The sequence below is a fragment of the Acanthaster planci genome, linkage group LG14 (genome assembly GCF_054643075.1).
Source record: "Acanthaster planci isolate LZ-2023a linkage group LG14, COTS_SCS, whole genome shotgun sequence".
In the NCBI taxonomy this organism is placed as follows: domain Eukaryota; kingdom Metazoa; phylum Echinodermata; class Asteroidea; order Valvatida; family Acanthasteridae; genus Acanthaster; species Acanthaster planci.
Window position 1 is genome coordinate 10,059,682 of NC_141790.1, and position 21,383 is coordinate 10,081,064.

General features: G+C 42.3%; 1 protein-coding gene across 1 annotated transcript; it reads right to left on the reverse strand.

Moving 5' to 3' along the window:
- Positions 1-1,997: 1,997 nt before the first annotated feature.
- On the reverse strand, positions 1,998-20,090 carry LOC147796835 (ATP-binding cassette sub-family C member 4-like). The gene is made up of 27 exons (XM_087146063.1): positions 19,152-20,090; positions 18,076-18,186; positions 16,684-16,804; positions 16,041-16,256; positions 15,781-15,870; positions 14,899-15,062; positions 14,654-14,779; positions 14,019-14,268; positions 12,238-12,609; positions 11,879-11,968; positions 11,302-11,493; positions 10,668-10,849; positions 10,263-10,359; positions 9,818-10,006; positions 9,428-9,565; positions 8,655-8,732; positions 8,336-8,540; positions 7,919-7,998; positions 7,541-7,691; positions 6,525-6,755; positions 5,885-5,991; positions 5,564-5,755; positions 4,952-5,107; positions 4,171-4,260; positions 3,552-3,724; positions 3,091-3,196; positions 1,998-2,728 (listed from the first exon to the last, which is right to left on the reverse strand). The coding sequence occupies exons 1-27, from the start codon at positions 19,301-19,303 to the stop codon at positions 2,510-2,512; spliced, it is 4,278 nt and encodes a 1,425-aa protein (XP_087002189.1). The 5' UTR covers positions 19,304-20,090; the 3' UTR covers positions 1,998-2,509.
- Between the last annotated feature and the right edge of the window lie 1,293 nt (positions 20,091-21,383).

The following is a 21,383-nucleotide window of genomic DNA, read 5'->3' on the forward strand; positions in this document are numbered from 1 at the left end:
TGGTGTCCATCTCAGCGCCACCTTAGGGATGCGCTCCCTGGTCCATTCGGAGAACATGCCCCAGCCATCTCAAGCGTCGGTGCTTGATCTCAGCACTCATACCGTTGCACTTGGTCTTTTTGTAGAGTTCTACGCTCCAGATTTTCTCCGGCCAGAATATACCACATATTCGTCTACGGAAGTTATTTTGGAAGACATATAATTTCTTCATGTCTCCCTGTATAACCCTCCAGCATTCTGAGCCACAAAGCAAGACTGATCCACCGTATAGGTAAACTACAATGCACATACCTTCAATGGGCCACTAGTGGTCTGATAATCTTAGTAAATATATATGGAGCGGCAAACCATCAATGGTAGCACGTTGAATGCAATATATAATCATGTCACCCTGAACATGCAATGCAAACCCAAGGTACTGAATGTGTTCGCTGAAAATTTTGACGTGGTGGTACCTTCATTTTAAATCAGCAGAGAATATAAAAAACAGCCTTTTTGATATATCATAGTGCTCCATTCTAGTCCTCAAACTTAATCTATTCTTTCCTTACAAACTGGTTGACTACCTCAGATCTAGAATAAGTCTTTTTTTTGCCAGATCGTTGCACTGAAACCGTAGAAATTAAAAGACACGGCCCAACCGTATATTTCTTGAACATAGGCCTATGTTTGGTCCGGCAGCAAACCGGAGCCTTAAACTGACCCAGTAGCATTGGTACGTCCCTGGCCCAATGCGCACGACCTGGGGCATGCATTTCTTCAATCGACTGGGATGTTCATTGTGATAGTCATGCTTTGCTGATCATGTGGGTCACTTCAAAATCGAGTGGTATGACACTTGTTGATGTTGCTGCCCTATATACAACGATGAAACGGTGGCGTGAATAGAAGTCCTGGAACTGATTGTGTGGAGCGAACTGTCCTTACGAGCGGGTAACTGATGAGGGCACTGATAAGAGGGCTACTTTGAAAAAAAAAAAAACCCAAAACCGGGATGGGGCGCGGACTATAGTTTCTTCTAGAACTGTCGCCGTGCACCTGATTCAGGCAAATGCGTGCTCCAACTAGTGCTTACTCCAAAAGTCTTTACTTTGGGCAATAACTGCCCCGTTTGGGCTTGGAAAATGTGCAGAGAAGATTGTTTAGACGGTTGCCGACTGGCGAGTGGGGGTGTCTTGACTTGCCTTAGTTCTTATAAACGACAGTACTCTTTGTGTTATCATCAAGGTTGTCTTTGTGCAGTGTTCAGTGTGAGCAGAGATCTACGTGCGCCGTCGGAGTACATGTAGTTCCTCGTTGATACCCTTTGACCTTGTGCATGCGGCAAAAAAAGTGTAGCTAGTCGCCGCTGCAGTCGCATGTGTGCACTGTCAGCACGACCCGTAGATGGATTGTTTTGCCAATATGTCAGTAATTATCTTCAGATGGGGATCATTCATGTAGGCCTATTTATGTACATGGTGTATTGTTTTGTTGTGTCATTGTAACCTTTGTATTGCTTTGGCAAATCATTTGCAAAGTTTCCTATCAATTGCGAGAACAAACCTGTACATTCTGCGGTTGAGAGATTGAAGAATTTTTGTGCACATGTATACTGAATGGACGTCGTGCCTGTGGGTAAGCCGAAAAGGTTGCAATTATTTGTCCTTCTGTTATATAAATTACCATTGCGTGTAATAATGATTGAAACACTATATACACATGCATTTCTCTGCTGTGCAGGGGTTTTGTTTTAACTGTTTGTCTTGCTTGGAGTGCATTGCATTCTCCAAGAAGTCAAGGGGTCAATAAAAGTAGAATTTGGAAGAAAATGCCAGCTTTCTGATTCTACTGGTTCCAAGGACTGTCTTCCACCACCTGCTCTCTGATCACACACAGGACACCCCGGGGCACCTCACAGTGCGCCACCACTGAACCACAACTTTGTCAGTGAAAATTTAAACGTATGCAGGCATGAAATCTTTGTATCTGTAAAAGATAAACTTTATTAAATGCACTTTAAAGGCGATTTTATTTTACAATTTGTTCTAGCATTATTCAAAAGCAGTACTGTTACAGCAAACTAACGTTGTTGTTCTGTTGTTGGTCTGCCCAGTGTTGCAAAATAAGTAACATTTTTTTCTTGATACGTCAACCCTTTGGAAAAAAGTACTTATTACATAATAAAAATCTTCCTGTAAGAAGGTTGTAAACGCTTGATACCATGCAAAATTTAAACAAAACCTTCAGTTAGGAACGGGGAGCTCCCACAACAGTTTGCGAAGCATAGCAAAAAATCCACCCACAAAATTGCAGACATGAAAAGAGAGCTGGCTTTTTCAAGAACGCAAGTACGACTCTGTCATACCAAGCCCGATTCTGTCATACCAAGTACAACTTTGTCATACCAAACAACATATTTTACAGTAATCCACGGTCAGTGAACGAATAAAATTCCACACCAGCATGATGAGTGGCATTGACTTTATCGCATATCACTTCGGAAAATTTTAAATTATTTGTTGTCGCTTCAGGCCGATTGATTCTTTTTCATGTTACAAACAGACAGGTTATCAGCGTCTTCCGGGTCGTGGGCAGTTTTCTCCGCGTGTTTGTCAGCAGCGATGTGGAAGAGTTTAGCCTCCTCAGCCTTGCCTGTCTCTTGGACCATCCTGGTGAAGGTACTGCCCTCCTTTTGGAGCAGAATGTAAGGCTCGTCAAACTCAATCAGACGCCCCGCATCAAGTACCTGGAAAAGGTCAAGACTGAGCTATGAGCGACGTGAATGAGCCGAGTTGATATTTCAAAAAGGGCAATGTCATTCGGGAAAAAAACACATGTGCAGGGGCGTTGGTAGACCTCACGTGTTCGCATGACGGTTCCCTCCCTTGGGGGAGTTGGAGAGGCTTTATTTTGCGAATGCGTTGTTGGAATAAACACCTCAAGTAGTCAGAGAGTTGGGGTGAGATGAATTACGGTCTATTGTGCTTTACTATTGCACTTTCATACTCAACATGCAGTGTATGGACTCAAAATGTGACTAAAGGAGATTGTTTAAAGGAGATCCATTTGGGGTTTAAAACGGTGCACCTTCCATTGAAAGCCTCTTACCATGACCTTATCGGAGTCCATGATGGTGTTGAGGCGGTGAGCTATGGTTAGGACCGTGCAGTGCTTGAATCTCTGTCGGATAGTCGCCTGGATCAACCGGTCAGTTCTATATATGCAATAAAAGCAGCTGCGATTACTCGTATATTAAGAATGATGAGTTTTTTGTACGGTAGACAGACCTGATACGGGTCGACCATCACGACTGAAGAAGTCTTACAAAAAGAGAAAAAAAATGACTACATCCTAGCCAAAGTAACGAACCAGTTCCCCGTTTTCAAAGGGCAAGGTCATTCGAGAAAAAGCACTCGACATCACACCAGTTTGATCATGTCAGCGTGTGTCTGCCGTGTGGATAGGATCGACCTCGGACACACGTAATGATGCTGTATGACAGGCTTTACCTTCAGCTGTTAGTTGGGGTATACTTTGTCGAAGTATGGAAGCGAAACAAACACTCTAACCTGACGTCCACGTTGGCCGTGGCCTCGTCCACTATCAGGATCTTGTTCTTACGTAGGATGGCCCTGGCCAGGCACAGCAGTTGTCTCTGACCCACACTGAAGTTGGTGCCTCCCTCTGTCAGGACTGCCTCCAGTTTGTCAGGAAGTTCTTCCACTGCTGGCTTCAACTCCACCTGTCGAAAAGGTTTGGTTTTTGTTTTGGGTTTTTGGAATGCCAGGAAACAGCCTTCATGATTAGTGCGAGATTGGAATTCATACACTGGACTTGTGCGCAAGTGGACGAAGGATATTTCGATTAGGGACTGTTCCACAATGAGACACCTCATTTTCTTGATCCACATTTCTCAGGTTTATTTCCAATATCCAATCGTCCATCAAAATGATTCAAAGGCGCTGAACTTGATTTTGATAACTATGCCAATCAGTCCATGCTTTATAACTCGAAGTGGGCATACTCACATCGCCTGTTTAAAGTCTTGTAAAAAATGGCCTGACTAAAAAATATGTCCAATCTTGCCTTAAAATACAAGTAGTGCACACTGTTTGATCATACTGTGATTGACACGTGTGACGAAAATGGTATGAGCTAGTTTCACCCAATGCTTTCTACTCAACACACCTCTTCAATGGCTCTCCATATATCACAATCAGCGTGCTCATCGAACGGATCCAGGTTTTTCCGCATTGTTCCGCTGAACAGAATTGGATCCTATTAAAATTACAAATCAAAATAATATAATACAGCGATATATTTTGACGACTGAGTAAACACAATTACTTGACAATATGTCAACCAATCGTAAATACCCCAGACAGCTAAGCCACTCCTGTTGGTCGAGAGCCTGGCACGTGGCCAGTTTTACAAAAAGACGAAAAAGCACCGACTCGCGTGGCGGCAAAAACCATAACATGCCTGGAGGGTTGGGAGCACATTTTTCAGAAAAAAGTGCTTAATTTTGTTTCAACTCCTGATTCAAAAGGAATTCATGAATAAAAATAAAGAAATGGGATGAACAGGTGAATCGACACAATCAATTATGGAGCCAAAGGCAATAGTTGCGTCTACTCTGCTGAGCCAGTTTTGAACGGTTCTGACCAGCCTAGCACATACTGCGTCCCTTACTAAAGGCCTACAATCTGTTTCACAAAGTAGATAAAAAGATATACAGGCTAGTTGACTTCATTTTGCTAAAGATGCCTTCCGTAACTGGCATGATTAAAATGCATTACAATAGCGTGAAAATAAAGCTCAGTAAAGACAATACGACCTCTACAATCTCACCAGTGTCCGACCAAGTACTTGACAAAGGACTCTATAACGCAGAGGGTCTTGTGCTCTCGAAGGAGATCGAGGCTTTTTGAGCCCAGTTGAACTTGTGCTAATAAACTGGACCTTTTACCTGTGGGATGAAGGAGACCTTTTTGCGGAGGTCGTGCAGCCCGATCAGCGTCGTGTTGACACCGTCTATCATGATGGTGCCCGTGGGTTCGGCAAGTCGCATCAATACCGTCATCAGGGAGCTCTTGCCAGCCCCAGTCCTGCCCACGATGCCCACCTGAAAGCCGGAACGATCGGTACTAGTCATTTTAATACCACCTGTAATTTGCTTACCGTGCAAGCTTGATGAGTTTGACCTCAATTTAGCTCGATGTACATAAAATTATCAACCAAGATTTCTTGCACAAGTAGGTATCGGAACTGCAGTTGTTTTCAGCCATTATGACAGCCGTCGGAGTTATAAAGTAAAATGGCAGGCACAATGTCTTAAAGGTTCAATTTATGAATTTCTGAGATCTTCTAATAATTTGCACTTCCGAAACCCATACGTTTTAACATAACATGTTTTGCTCCCCACACAGACTTGATATGTAAAACTTATCAGAATCGGCTTTTTTCCTCTGAACTAAATTCCGATTTCAGGTTACAGGTTTATATTTTCCTTTGACACCGAAAGGGTTGTTCTTCCAAAGGTGGCAATCCTGATATCAGACATTGGTCTATGTAGCCATACCTTTTCTTTTGGCTTGATGGAGCAGCTGATGTTTTGCAGCACCTGAGGCCCGTCTTCAGTGTATCTGAGGGAGGTATCTTGGAGCGTGATACCTCCATCTTGTGGCCAGTCAGGAGGCGGCTTATAGTCGGTCTCCAATGGAGCCTCAGGCTCGATATCGATGTATTGACACACACGCTCCACAGATGTCATCTGAGTTTACAGAGGTTGACACTGGCATTGCCATTATTATGCTACTAATTTTGTCAAATGTACCATTCATATATGGATTTTCACTAGTCAAGCACAAATTTCGACCGAAATTTTTACAGGTAGACTTACCTGGTTTTCTAGCTCTGCACTCTGTCGAACCGCCCACTGAAATGACCCCGTTAAGCTGATGGCGTACGTCAGCGACAAGCCAACAATGCCAGAGTTCAGATCAAGGACTGAGCAAGCAAAACAACATTGTTGTGACATTTGTTATTTTGCGTTACATTGAGCGATTAATCTCGGTTTTACTGTAAAACCAAATGAGATCTTTTAAAAAACCCACCAATTACTGTGTACTACATTGTTGTCAAGATGAGACGCATTGGCAAATTGAAACATTTTTAACGATAAACACCAAACAATTTACGACTCAAAAGACCAGAAACGCGCATGCTTTCAAATTGAGGAGACTTGCACAGATGGATAGAGTTGAAGAAGCCTCGCCCAAATATCGAAATTAAGTACACGTCATAACAACTGGCTTGTTTTGTAATTATTGTCTCTATGACGCGCTCGTAAACAAATACACAAATGCGCACTTTTTGTAATGCTATCTGAGCAATGTTTTAATAAGAGTCATTGTGAACTGCAGCTTCCAAGAAAAGATGCATGTGGCGATGACCACTAAAATGAAAGACCAAGTCATCAAAAAAGATGTAAAATATGACATGTATATCGGTTTTATCTGTAGTGCGGTCGCCCTACTTACGGCCAGCCGCCATGACGCTTGTGAAGCTAACCCCACAAATGAACAAGCTGCTAAAGAAATCCAGCTGCACTCCTAACCAGCGGGACGTGGCCAGGAAGAGGAACCAGGCCCGGGTGTGGCCGTCCAGGTACCCGTCGAAGTCCGCAACGAAGCGCCGCTGGACCTTGAACGCCCGGACAGTGCTTAGACCAGTCAGAGTGGCTGACAGGTGAGAAAACACGGGGCTGCGAGCTGCAAACAGGAACACAAGATAAGACAATATTTGTTATCTGAAACTGCATTTCACTAACGAACTAAAGGAGTGGAAGACAGCGTAGTCATATTATACGGTAAAGCTGAAGTACATCAGCATTTGATGGTACATGCATAAAGGTAAGATTACAAAGCAACATAATGACTTCAGACCTTCACTGTTTGATTCAAATTAACTTTTTAGGACAAAAAGTACTCGGAAAGTACTCGGCCGAGTACTTTCCGAGTACTTTTCTCCTTAATTTAAAACTTAAATTTTACACAACCGGGAGTGTCTGAAGTCTAACATTTATTTTGTAATCTTACCTTTGCACATTTACCATCAAATGCCTGTGCACTCTGGCTTTTTTCCCTCTTACCCAGTTCAGTATTCGTATTTGGTACTCGGAAGGTACTCGACTACAACACTGGGAAATACCATCGTCTTTTACCAGATAAAATTGTTAAGGAAACTGAGTTTGTAATAAAGTAACGAATGCAAAAGTAGCTCCGGGCATTTACAACGACATACTTCTTTAATCTGTAAATCAGATGTTCTTTTCAACTTTTTTCTTGCGCCTTTCATCTTCAAGTAGGGAATTCAAAATCCTGCAAGGGTTGTTGAAAAACATTGCAAATGGAAAATATAAGTTGTCTCAACTAATTTGCGAAACTGTGTGAAGTACACATGCCTACGTCCTTTAAATCAGACATATATTGCTGCCAATGTCTTCAACTTTACTTCAACAGGTTTGTGACCTCTCCAATAAGATAAAATGACATACCTACTCCTTCTAGCCTCTTGACGTCCCGAGAAGAGGCTAAGTAGTATCTCCTTGTGAGGAAAAACACGATGGCGATTGGTATGGTGAATGCGAGGCAGAAAGGGTTGAAGATGGAAATCAAGGTGATAATGGCCAAGGTATTCACCGTGATCTGGACAGGAAGGTTAAAAAGAAGCCAAAAATCACAATTTACGGGACAGAAAAAATAAGCTTACCAATTTTGATGCAGTCAAAAATTATTTGAAGAACTGCTACAAAAAAGTAAGTTCACTTAAGGTAGGATGAAGAGGTTTGGGCTTTCGTCAGGTTTCCCATCGACACATTCAAATTAATGTTAATTTATATTCAAGTGTTCTCTTGAGTCTGAAAAAACCTTACCTGCAGAAAGTCTGTGAATGTTCCTGGCAAGACATCATCCATGAAGCCGATATCCTTGGCAAAGCGATTCAGAATCCGACCTAAAAATAGAACAATATATACTCAGTACCCCCAATCGTCTCTGTAATTTCTATAAAGTCGCAAGGAATAACGAACTAATATGAAAATGGTCCCTTTAACAGAGCATACACAGTCAATGCAGCATGTCACAATGCGAATCACTTGTCCAAATGTGTCCAATGAGCATCTACCAGAGTGTCGAGCTTGGCGCGGCCACCAGAAGGCTTTAGGCCACTTTTTTCCTGCAGGCAGCCATTCCTAATTCATAGATTCTTGGCAAATTACTACAAGACAAATACATGTAATTCCATTGACTTCGCACTAAAGGCGCTCTAGCACGCAGTCGAGTCGTCTTACCCACTGGGTTTGTATCAAAGAACTGCATGGGCGCTCTTATTATAGAGGCGAACATTTGGTTGTGAAGAGCCCTGGAGGCCGTCACGAACAGGTGGAAGAACAGAAAGCTACGGACAAACAAGAGAAGCGTCGATCCTCCACACAACATGGCGTAAATTCTGACGTAATACGACTGGTTGTCGTATGTGGTCGCATTTTGGTTATCCTGTAGGAAATGCAAAACGGATGAGACGGACAGAGAATAAGTGGGAAGCAATTACATCAGTAAATGTCTCAGGTCTTTTTTAAAACGCAGTCTGGAACATGATCATCAGCTGACCTGATTTGTGGCCGCTAAATACTGCTCTTCCTCGTAGACCCACGTCGCCAGCCAGAGGTCCGTGAAAGTCAGGGCAGCCTGAGTCGGAGGCAAAGCAAAATATGAAAGTGTCTTGTTGATTTGTTGATCACAATGCTGTTTGAACACCTTGCCAGTTTACCGTACAGCCCGATTTAACATACTTCTTCGGGTGGAATTTCTTCACTGTTCACAATTTTTGTACCGTGGCAGACATAGACCACTGTATACTCCTCAATGGACCATTCCGATTTCTTTATTACTAACCTGTGACAGTCTTCAGATTTGAGGACTTAAATGTTTCATTAAAGTGTCAGGGTGGAGTTGGGATGAAATAGGCTTTGCAATTCTTGCTAAAACGTAGCTTCAAGAATTTGAAATACTTGGACTTTCTTTTTAAGATTTGGTGGATATTCCTGGATAGGTCGCCTGGCACTGAAAATCTTATCTGCAAAGTACCTCACAAATTAATAGTCCTTGCTTCCCCAAAATGCTTTATTTCTATATGAAAACGTATAAAACTGAAGTTTTGGCTATTATTAAACAGCAGTCTGAGGTTTTGGAGGACAAAAACACTCAGCAATGCTTTCGCTGTTTCTCTTATAAGACTATCGTGAGCCGGAAAATTCGTTTTTCAGCATCATGCAAACGATTCAATACATATATGTATGTATGATATTGACAGTAAGTAGGCATTCTCCGGTGTCACTCGCTCCCACCTTCATTAGGTCCCCTTTACTGAGTTGTATTTTTACCTGTGCACCAACCACGATGATCAGCCAGACGAGCAGAAAGAGGAATCCCGCCGCTGCTCGGAGGAACCGTATGTACACCATCCACTCAACTGTACCTACCGCCATCTCCTCTGGGGCAATGCCCACAGGCGTCTCCACCTGACACAAGGGCGAAGAGGACGTGAGAAAGGGTGGAATAAAAGAAAACAAAAAGGAAAAATTGCCAAAAAAGAAAACGAGGCAGATACCAGCGCAGGAATCATCAAGAGTAGCAAAGACTCTTCAATGAACGTCAATTGTTTTATGTATAGATTATACACTCGGCAAAAACAAATGCATGTATGACAAAACAATGTGAATTTTTTTAACCAGGGTCAACAATATCTATATCTTTAAAACTAGGACACCAACCTCATCTTGGTCTGTACAAAACGAAGTGTTGGAGCACGTTGATATTTTCCTTTCTCTCCTCCACCCTTCGAGGACCTTTTCCTTATCTCCAGTGTCGTCATCGTCATCAGATTTCTTCTTCAGTAGGGCTGCAAAGTCTATGCCTTCCCTCTGCAACTCCTGGTAGGTTCCGTAACCAGATGCACTCCCCTGTCAAATTATGCCCCACCCCAAAGAAAAGCAACATGAATTATTACCAGAGTAATTTGGACAGCCCCTCAGGTCTAAGATTAGTATTCTGTACTGAAATGTCTCTGCAACCAGACAAGTGAAATGTGGCAAATGGCTAAATATCTTCAATGGTATGAAACTAACTGAATGCTTCAGTATCCACAGATTTGTGAACCGGAAAATGGACACTTCAGGTTTGAAGTTTTCAACGGCTTTTAATTTTAATCCGAATTACCTGTTTCAGGATGAGAATCTTATCGGCTTTGTCCAGGAACTGCAGCTGATGAGTTACCAGGATCCGCGCCTTGTCCCTCATTTGATGAAGGATGCACCTTTGGAAAACCACCTTCATTATTTGACTCTTAAATCAAAAAGAGAACTTTAGATTTCTGCAAATAAGCTTAATATATTGCTTAGATTTTTGTTTGTAATATAGTTTTTCCAATGTGCGAATCTGCACTGGCCAGAAATTGCAATACAGTACTTTACCGACACTTGGCAGAAATTGCCAGCAACTGTTGTGCTGTGCCGATCTTTAAATAAGCGAAGTTCAGATGGAATATTCTTCTCAAAGGATAGGATGTCAAAAAAAGGATATCAAATTAAAAAATGGATTCTATGAGAAATCGAGATGGCTTACCTTTCAAAGAGGTGTCTCCCAACCGCGGGGTCAACTGCACTCAGCGGATCATCCAGCAAATACACATCAGCATCACTGTACAAGGCCCTGGCCAGGCTGACCCTTGCCCTCTGACCTCCGCTGAGGGTCACTCCACGCTCGCCCACCAGTGTCTGATCTCCATGCGGTAACAGCTCAATATCCTATGGATACAAGATTTTTAAAATCCTTGAAGCCAACAATTGAAGCAAACAATTGGCGTTTAAGCTTGGTACATGTTCCTTGCTAAAAAAAAAAGCCTCACAAAAGAAGAATATGCAGTTATTCCAAGCTTTGGAAATCCAGTCAATTAGATTTTAATTTTTTTCAATAGAATTTCCATTTTAACTTCAATAAGCTCCTATTTGGGGGGGGGGGAAACTTTGAACTCTTGGCAATCTTCTACACCTCTAGCTTCGTGAATGTAGTCTCTTGGTTTGAGCCTAAAAATTAACCCAGTGGAGCCCCTTTATTATCTCAAGAAAGACAAAATCATTTCATGTGATAAAAATTCTGTGTATCCCATTCAAATATTAATGATACGGGAGCAGATGTTCAGCCCAGGCTGAAACAATACCAGGATTTCAAAAATAGCCTCTGTCTGCTGCAAACCTACCCTGGTGAGCGCGCATTGCTTGATGACTTGCTTGTACTTGGCCGGCTCGTATTCACTCCCAAAGAGGATGTTGTCCCTGAGAGAGCCAGACAGGATCCAGGGTTGCTGAGCCGTGTAGCCAACCCAACCGGGTAGGGCGTTGACTCCTGATACGGTCGGAAGCTCCCCCAGCAGGGCCATCAACAGGGAAGACTGTCAAGGGAAAGTAAACAAAGCAGACATGATAATGATGGAAATCTTTCTTCAGTTTGGCATCTTGTCCTATATTTGTGCAGCATATATGTAGATATCAAGGGTGGTACTGACCTATCGTCCCACAAGAGAACTGATTATACATATAAAGGTGCCTAATGCCCGTGCAGTTTCCTATACTCTAGTGTTATAAAGATATTAAGGCTGACATATGTCCATTGTCCCACAGGGCTGTATACAAGTAGATACATGCATATCAAAAGTATTGAGACTTTAGGTCCACTGGTCCCAATATACACTACGGGTGTATTTACAATGGTGCTGACTTAACACCACGCTTGTAGAGATATAGGCCTAGAATTAGGCCCTAGTATTCAAGACTCACCTTTCCACATCCGACGGGACCGACCACCGCGAGAAGCTCTCCAGGCTCAACGCGAAAACTGATGTCTTGAAGCACAGTGTTGCTTAAATCCTTGTTTTGAAAAAGTCAAAATAGAATGAGATTTCTCCACACAAAGGCACTTTAATTATACCAAATGCACGACACTGTGTTCACTGCCTAATTACAACTTGGGTGTGTGCGTCTGAAAGTGAACATAATGAGGCTACCAAAGAAATGTTCGCCAAACTACAAGCAAAACTTTTGTGGTGCCGCATAAACCATCTCCCTTCTCGCCGGAGTAATTGGATTAGAGAGGTACAGCAACGAATTTCATTTGTGAAGGCTTCATGTAACGGTACCTTGTTCCAGGAACCATATAAATTCTCCACAACAATTCCTTTCTCCTCTTCCGTTTCAAGAGAGGGTTCCGGCTTCTCAAGATCGTCATCTTCCTCCATCTCAGAGGGCCCAACGTAACCTCCAACCTCCTCAACTCCCTCGGATTGGATCAGATAGTTTGTACTGCTCATTTGTGCTTCTTTTTCCAGGCGCTGTGAGGCGTCCGTCCTTTCTTCCTCGGGGCTCTCATCATTAGTTTCCCTCGGCGCAAGAGCGCCATTTGCAGTTATCTCTTCCAACAGAATCGCGGACTTTTCCAATCCAACATTGTCGTTAATATCCACAGTGGCCTCACCGTCTTGTCTCTCAAGCTCTTCCATAAGCAGAAATTTCTGGTTATCAAAGGTAGAAATAGTTTGCATACGTTGTAAACACCTACAAGATCTCGAGACTCAATTAAGCACTGAATAATTTGGATGAGGAAGTGAAGGCTTCATCCCATTCAGAGTCGAGCTCTCTTATGGATTGATGTGGGAATAAACTTGGGTACTTTGTGGGCAAAAGTAACTGGGTAAAATACCCTACCCAACCCACTGCTTGGGTAACCATGACACTGACACCATTATTTACACCCTCTCGAGACTCCATTTTAGTCTCTATGTGGAAATTAATTTCACAAAGATGATACTGGCGAGAACGCATTTTCGTCCCTTCGGGGAGTCATTAGCCGCACGATTCCTGAGGAATCCAGGTATGGTTTTAGTGAGTCAGTGGCACTCACAAGATGGGAAATTTGGGTAGCCGTCTGTATGGGACATGATATTAACCACACATATTAGTTGGATGGGTTTTGTTCACCCAATAGGGAAGCTAGGATATTGAGGGTGTCATCGCGTTCTTCAGGTGTAGAGGACTGGTCGTTCTCGACATGGCTGAGTTTGGCTCTGACAAAATTTTTTTCTGGATGTTAATTGTTGGCTCTTTTGTAAGCAACCAGTGGAGGTTTGGGGAAAATCTCCCTGAGTAGTGGGTTGCTTGAGATAAGGTGCCAATATTCCAGAAGAGCATTTCTGACATACTTGTGTTTCAGTTGTGGATGGTGTGTAGTGGTAAAGACGAGGGGGGGTGCTCTTTCTTTTCCTTCGTCTTTCGTTCTGTGTGAATTAAAGATATCCGTTGTTGGAAATCGATAGATTGCATCGACTTCTGAAATTCCGCTTGGGTATAGCCTCGAATTCGAAGTTTTTCTTTGAAACGTTGCACCTTTTATAGAAAGTCAGCCTCATTGTTTGTATTTCTGCCATATCTCAGGATTTCACCTTTGATAAAGCCGTGGAATATGTGTTGTGGATGGGATGAATTCCTTTCCAAAATTGGAATGTTTCCGTTGGTTTCGTGAATACTTTATTATCCAGGGTACCAGTTTTGCAGAAACGCGGACCTTTGAATATGGTAAGGTCCAGGTAGGTGATGGAAATTTCAGATGCGTCAAAAGTAGATTTGAGGGTGGGACGCAATTGGTTCATATGGTGAACAAGTTTGGTGAAGGAATCAAGATGGCCGTTGTAGATGATGAGTATGTCATCTCTGAATCTTGCCCAGAAAAGGATTGCCTACGTTGTAAATACCTACAAGATCTCGAGACTCAATTGGGCGCTGAATAATATGGTTTGTAATCTGATATTCACATTAATTCAAAGCCTTCGAGGACGATGAGGTACTCCAGTTTATTCTTGGTTATTTTGGATAGTGAGAGATGACCATCCACCTCGTCCAAAGGTTTGAATTCTTATATCCTTACCTGAATCCTACGAATGGAAACGAGTCCCTCTGCCCCGTTCATCACACCCAACGGGAAAAATAAGGACAAGCAGAGTCGAGCGCCATAGAACAACGAGACCACCGGGTACACCTTGGACGACGTGACGGGGTTGCCGATTGAGGAGTAGACCACGAACGTGACGAATGTTGTCAGTAGGGTGGAATCGAACAGCAGAGCAAAGATTAGCGCTCGTAGGTAAGAGCTGTACAATATCTTGCGTATCTCCTTGCTGCAGACCAAAACAGCACAAGCAGAAATCGCTACATATTCTAATGTTTTACAACAAAAAGACTGACAGGAACTATGCTCAACTTGCAGTGACAAAATGGAGAGATAATGGTCCAAAAATCACTCCGTGAGTTCTCAACATTTTGAGCAGTAATGAATGATTGTCTCCAGCAAAATTCCTTGTCAATGTGAAACAATTGCTGTCGTGCATGTCCCATTGTTTCATTCCAGTTAAAACTTTTTCAAAGGGCTTCTACGCATTGTGCATGCATCCTTTTATTGAACTGTATTGTACAATTCCCGCAACCAAATTAAGAAACGATACGTTGGTATCAATTTTTTTTTGGCTGGTTTAAAATAGCATGCTATAATGACAATAAACTTACCCTCGGCTTTCAGCGACTAGTTTTCCAAAGGATTGTTCCCAAGCGTAGATCTTGATGACGCGCATTCCAGATATCACCTCATTCATGATGCGGAGTCTTGCATCAGACAACAAGGCCGTCTTAGATCTGACAAGGAAGGGAGGAGGAAAGGGAGAAAGAACGTCAAGAGTGTAAAGGGGCAGAAAGATAGAATGGACGTGTGCACTCAGGAACAAGCAAGTATCTCTTGACAAAGTGGATCTTACCTCAACTTGGAAAACAGCTTTCCCGTGTAACCCTGCAGGGGCGCCATCAAGATCAAGACGGAGAGCCCCGCCAGGCAGGAAACTCCGATCTCTCGCCAACATAAGACGAAAAGCACAGTCAGCTGGAATGGTGCTATCCACAAATATTGTACGAACATAAAGGCCTGCAAAACAGAGCCAATTATAGGTCCAGAGAATAGAGGGTGACAAAAAGTTTCGAAAGGCCGGTGTTCAAAGGAAAGCAGCTATAAAAGCAGTATAAAAATATGTATGCAAACATTTCACAACATTTCCAGACAAAGGAGCCACTCTGCTTTTGAGCATGTTTCGTGTGTCACAGGTTAAAATATTAGCCGGATAACGTATACCCCCGTTTATCTTAAAACTGTTTTCATTTCAATAACTTCATTATTGTTTATGAAGCTTGCAACCAATCATTTGAAAGGATCATTCGCGGGCCCCGCGGCTAACCTCAATCTATTGCTTGCCATAGCCGTGGTCAAGGAGGCATCTTATCGATGCTGTTCCTTTTCCCGCATTCATTACAGAATTGAAACTCCACCACGCCTAGCAGGTGTCTTTCAAGAGATAATAAGAACCAAAATCACAAGCCTGCTCTACCAGAATGGACAGGAACTTATGAAATTTGTTCACTAGTGTAGCTATTTTAACTATTCGACCTCTGTACTGGCTGGGCTAAGCCATCTCATGGGTTCATAGGAGACGGCAACTGGTGAAATGTTTCTCATAGGCTTCATCTAGATGTATTTTGTAGTAGAGTAAAGCTTAGGTCTCTGTTCCTTTATAATTCGTGGGGACACGCTGATAAAGTGATAAGACCTGTTGTTCGTGAAGCCTGTTTCCGACCCTCAGGCTACTTACCTGATCGAATCTGTTGACGTCATTTGATAGGATGTTCACAAGTTGACCGATTGTGGTCTCACCGAGAGCGAGATTGCTGAGCTTCAAGGCCTACAGCAAAATAAATTTGACAATGACAGGTCTAAAATGACAGTGCAACGTCTATTGTATATTGATTGCACGTCATGTTTTGCCTGCGTATCCGTATTTGGACAAACAAGGTGGAGCCCACTGGATTCTGGGAGATGCCGCCCAGAGCAAAGAAAACAAAGACCCATTACCTTTCTGAAGACAAGGGCCGAGCAAGCAGTTCTGAGTCTCATCCCCGTCAGGCCAAAGCCGAAGAAGCAGCAGTGGTGAGTGACGATGAGACATAGGGAAGACAGAGAGAGACCGGCGGCTTGCAGGTAGGCCTCAGTGGTTGATACAAGGTCCGTGGAGAAGTACAGAACCAATCGTGCCAACATCACCGGCTGGACCATCTTCAAGAAGACCTCCTACGAACAATGTCCTTGACCAGAATAATTACAATTAACACTAACAGAGCCGGGGGCAGAATCCACCCCTCCTACGACATTTTCTTTGATATCGTCGCAGTACATTTTTTTTGCAGGAGTGCAGCATTCAAGAGTTGTTGGAGTAACTCTTTGCAGTCATTGAGACACCAATTGATGAAAATCGAACACACTGCGAGTTATCTTCCAGCGTCCAAAATGTTACACAGTATTTGCAAATTATTCAAGAATTGTTTCTTAATGCTCACGCCAATACATTTTTTTTGTCTTACACCTTAAAGCATCTTTTTTCGGTTGTTTTTGCTTCTTCGGTTTTGAGGCTCCATCCAAAATGATCTCTTCAACGCTAAAGGAGTTATCCCATCAGTGGAAAACATTATTATCAAAAATTGAGCAACAGTTACGTTACCTCAAAGAAAGCGGGCAAACCGTATAACATGAACTTCACACCAAACGCTCTAATCAACGCCCAGCAGAGGGACGGAGGCCTCCCTGTGACATTACTTGTTTCCAGTTCTTTATTCCATTCCCTAGCAACAAAAGTAAAGCATTCGGTGGCTGTTAACAATTGTAATGGCGTTAAGAAAACCCCACAAAGATATTCATTCAGTGAACCCCAATACTTTATTGGGGGAAATGTCATTCTGTTGGTCAGAGTGTTTATAGTAAGTACATTTGTAATGGTAATTTACATTTATAGACGAAGTGATCCAATGCTTTATTATACACAGGGAATACAGACAGACAGTCGGGTTAATTCGCAGCCAGGCAGACCTTAACAGGGTGCCGTCCACAGCCGCGGCTTTGTGTGAGGATTAGTGCATACCACACTTACAGTCACCCATCCTTACACAGCTATACTTGGGGATATTTCCTTTGTTCTCGTGTACAAAACTCCCACACAACACGCAAAAAAAATTAAATCACTCCAATTTAAACCAAATTCACTTTCCTGGGTTGAAATTTCGACCGTATGTCCCATATAATAAAACACTTCAATTTGCGAAAAATTTCCCCTTTTTGAGTTATTTCCAGATATCAGTTTCGTGGGATACCAATTTTACAAGGTAAAAACTGGCCGTGTGGGGTAATTCCCATTGTTCCGGTACCCCACAAGGCCCCATGTATAAGCAAACACAAGTGTGTATTTGCTTGCAACTGGGGACCCCTATTGTTCCTCTTTTGTTGGACTTCAAACCCTTCACGCTGGGATTCTTTTGACCGTGGCTGCTGGGCTGTGGTATGCCCAGTATGCAAAGCTCTGTCCAGCAGCAGGCCCCATTGAAGCAGCAGCTGCATGGTGAATAGTGTGTGTGTGTGTACGTACAGTATGTATGCTTCTTCTTCAATGGATGAAGACTGCATGGAATCTTGCAAGAACTGAAAAGTGCATTTTTTTAAACATCCAAAATTGACTAAGCATGTGCAGACAAGTGAGGGCACTTTTGCCTTGATGTAAATCCAGGAAAAGACTACTCAGTTTATATGTCTTCATCAGAATGTATTCTCAGTATATTTTGTTACATTTACCATAGAGCAATGCTGGAAAGTACTTGATCTGTATTTGGAAAGGGGACCAACCATGCACTGATTTTTGAATGAAAAAAATCAAAACCAATTAAAGAAATAACAAAAGTATAAATGCAATACACCCATGGACAATGGGGGATCGATGCAAATGCAATACATTCATGGCCATGGGGGGAATCCTTTCCTTTAATCGTCATGGAAGCAACGAATGCTCGAAAGAATGGTGAAATCATTTGAAATTGTACTTATTAAACCAGCAAGACTTGCTTACCTTTCGAGTTTACTCACTAACACATTCGCAGAGTCTTCCGGCAAAACATCATACAAGTCTTCCTCCACAAGAGGTCTCTTATATCCTCGACGGAAGAAGCCAAACATCCAGCTGCAAAATCAAACAGGAACGCCATTATTATTACTGTTATATTTTGCGAAAGGCTGGATTTGGATTTTGGCTAATCAAATGATAATCACTTATCTTGACAGTGGTAAATATTGAAATGTTCGTTTCGTTTGGATAAAGAGTAACATTGTTATTTCACATTGTAAGTACTGAGCGGTAAATGTCTTGCATGCACTTTGATTAAATCAGTAAGTTATGAATTTCTCAAATCATTTATTCAATGGATTGCCCTTTGTTTTTGGTTCACTGCTAAACAGCTGAAAGTTACGGTGAAATTGAAGCGTATGGCAGTTCAAATGTGACACGATTTAAAAAAAAAAAATCAGGACAGCGACATGAGCAGATAACCGAAGGTGATATTCAATGAAAATCTTTACAAGCAAAATTTTACAATACCAAAAGCAAAGAAAACTGAATTAAATGAAAAACAAGAATAACAAACGTAGAAAAACAATAAGAACTGAGAAAGAGAATCAAACAACCTTCTAACTTCAATGAAGGTTGAAATCATCATAAAAAAAATTTAAAAACAAAGAACAGCAAAATGAAAAAAGAATCCCAGAGAACTGTTCGTATGGCAAGATCCAGTGAGCCAAAAACTTGACTCACAATTTAGGGCATGGAAGCGTTTCCTTGCAAAATACTGAAACCTTCAGACCAATGCGTCTCATGAGGCTTGTGCACAGGATGTCTTTTGTCACGTCCGTATATGTCATGCATGTAAAAACCTCTTTCCCAGTCCATGGTAACAGTGGTGCTATATCTCTTCTCCGTGATTGAACTTTTATCACTTTAATTTCCTTCCTCTATGCTATAACATAAAAGCCAGAAGACGTGAAGTCTTCTATGCGTGGATAACTCCATTATATTAGCAGGAACTCGAAAATAACCTGGAAATTAACAGATCACCAATATGCAAAGACTACATGTATTTCAAACCAACTTACATGAAGAACGCTTTAGAGAAGATTCCTGCCTTTGACAGTGGATGTGTCCGTCTCCCGCTTTGGCAAGGTGCCTTATATGGCTCGGTGACCCTGTACTCATGAGAACCCTTGCTATCGCCTGCTGAAGAAGGCTTTCTGTGTTGGGCCGCCATTAGAAATTGGGTGTGGGGCTACCTGCACGAGTGCTCCGATAAACCGTATGGACGAACCACGGATGAATAATATTACATATTGGCCTACATGTATTTGGTTCGGCTGCAAACCAGAGCCACAGTCTAATAGCCATGGAACGTCCTTGGCCCACTTGTCACGTTAAGCGCACGTTCACTCCCCCCACTTAGTTTTGCTTACTGTTTAGGGACGAACCTGACCCTTAGCGCAGCCTTTGTGGTGGAAACGAGATGTTTGATGTAAATCTTTTGTTATTTAGTCATCTAAAGCAGCAGCAGCCTTTTTCAATCGGCTCAGATGTTTATTGCGATGGTCATGCTTTGTTGATCGTGCGGGTCACCTCGAAATCGATTTGTAAGTAGCGAGCCTACACTTATTGATCCTGTTAGGGGGTTTAGGTAACGTGCCAACCTGTGGTGTACTAAAGCTCCAAAAATCTACTTGACAGTTTGTGCTTGTAGCCTTATGAAATTGCTTGAGCGGACCTCATCGTTGTGATCAGAACAAGCATTTTTCTCTGTTTGCTGTCTGGCTTCAACGGACCTAAAATTACGTGTGTTTTTAATTACCACTGCAGGGGACTTTAAAAATGCGTTGTTTAAAATGGTGCTGACCACAAAAATTGATTAGTAAAAGCTATCATATACAACATCAATAAATACCCATATTTCAAACAGTCAGGGAATATGCTCACAAGTTTCTCAGGTGTTCAACCTGAGAATAGGGCCTATCAAATTTAAGCTCACTATCCCACCTTTCATTTTCCTTTCAATTATCACTTTCAATGATATTTCTCTGCAGAGATATTCAACCCTCAAATCAGTGTTGGAGGGCCATCTTAAATTTGAAAAATTGATGCCTAGAGCTCAAATGCAAAATTGAGCGACTTGGAGGGCCCGTCGGGTCAGATGCTTTCAGAAATACAAGCAGTCCCGCTGCTAGATTAATTCCATCCAGTCCGCGTAGGCAATATAGTGGGCCAATTTACTGGCCTAGAAGCTTTTGTATTGAAGGTCCATTAATAAAACAAATCACAAAGTTTACCTGGAATCACAAAGTTTACCTGTAAGGTAAACTGCCTTTACCTTGCGGGTAAAAGCAATTTACGTCCTTAACACTGGATTTGGTAGAAGATTTTAATACAAATACGCTTATAGCTCATTGTGTATGTCGCATCAACAACTTTACTTCGTGCGTTCCTCACTCGCAGGGTCTATATGAGTTGCAACAACAGAGGAAATGGCAAGACTGATGTCAAAAGTATCGGGCTTGACCCTTTCAAAGTCCCGGACAATTGTTGCTCGTTCAGGGATTCATTATCACAGGCCTCCCGTATCATGTCAGCTTCCAGGTAAAATGAGATAAAAATGTTCATTACACAACCGCGACGCTACTTCAGAACATCTAAGTGACTACTTTGAAGAGCCGGGCTTTTTCCGAAATTTAAGTAAATGTTCTACGTTTCATTGTTCGTGTTGAGCAGTGTCATTTTTTTTGCAGGAGACTACTCTTTGAATATTACACGTGGTGCAGTGCTATACCCCTTGATTCTTACTCTAGATGTTGGCTGGAGCACGATCTCCTATAGTGCTTGTGACAAGAAGGGAGTTTCGACATTGAAACGATCTGTCCAGTGTGGAAATGTAAACAGGTCACATGCAGTAACTTTTGAAAGTGGTATTTCTCCTGGGCGAGAACGTAACTCGCCGCAGGGCATTAGTCTGGAAGTACAAATGAGCGAGTGGGTGAACATCGACGCAAAGTGGGCCTTCAGGCGATAGCTATATTAAGCTCTTTTGTCACGAGTAGGGATGTTTGCGCGTTTACGTGATTTAGTGCCAGTTTTAGTGGGAATCATTTTCTGCTGCTGTCTACATCTTTAAAATTGGATGAAAACTGTAACGTTATTGGTATCTAAGTGAAAAATAAAGGTCGCTCTTAAACTGAAAGTTCTGAGGGTCATGAAAAAAACCTAGTTCTCAATCTGTTGTCATGTGCCAATTAAAGCTGTTGTGAAATACTGAAATCAAAATTTGTCTCAAATATCACATTTTAGCTTTT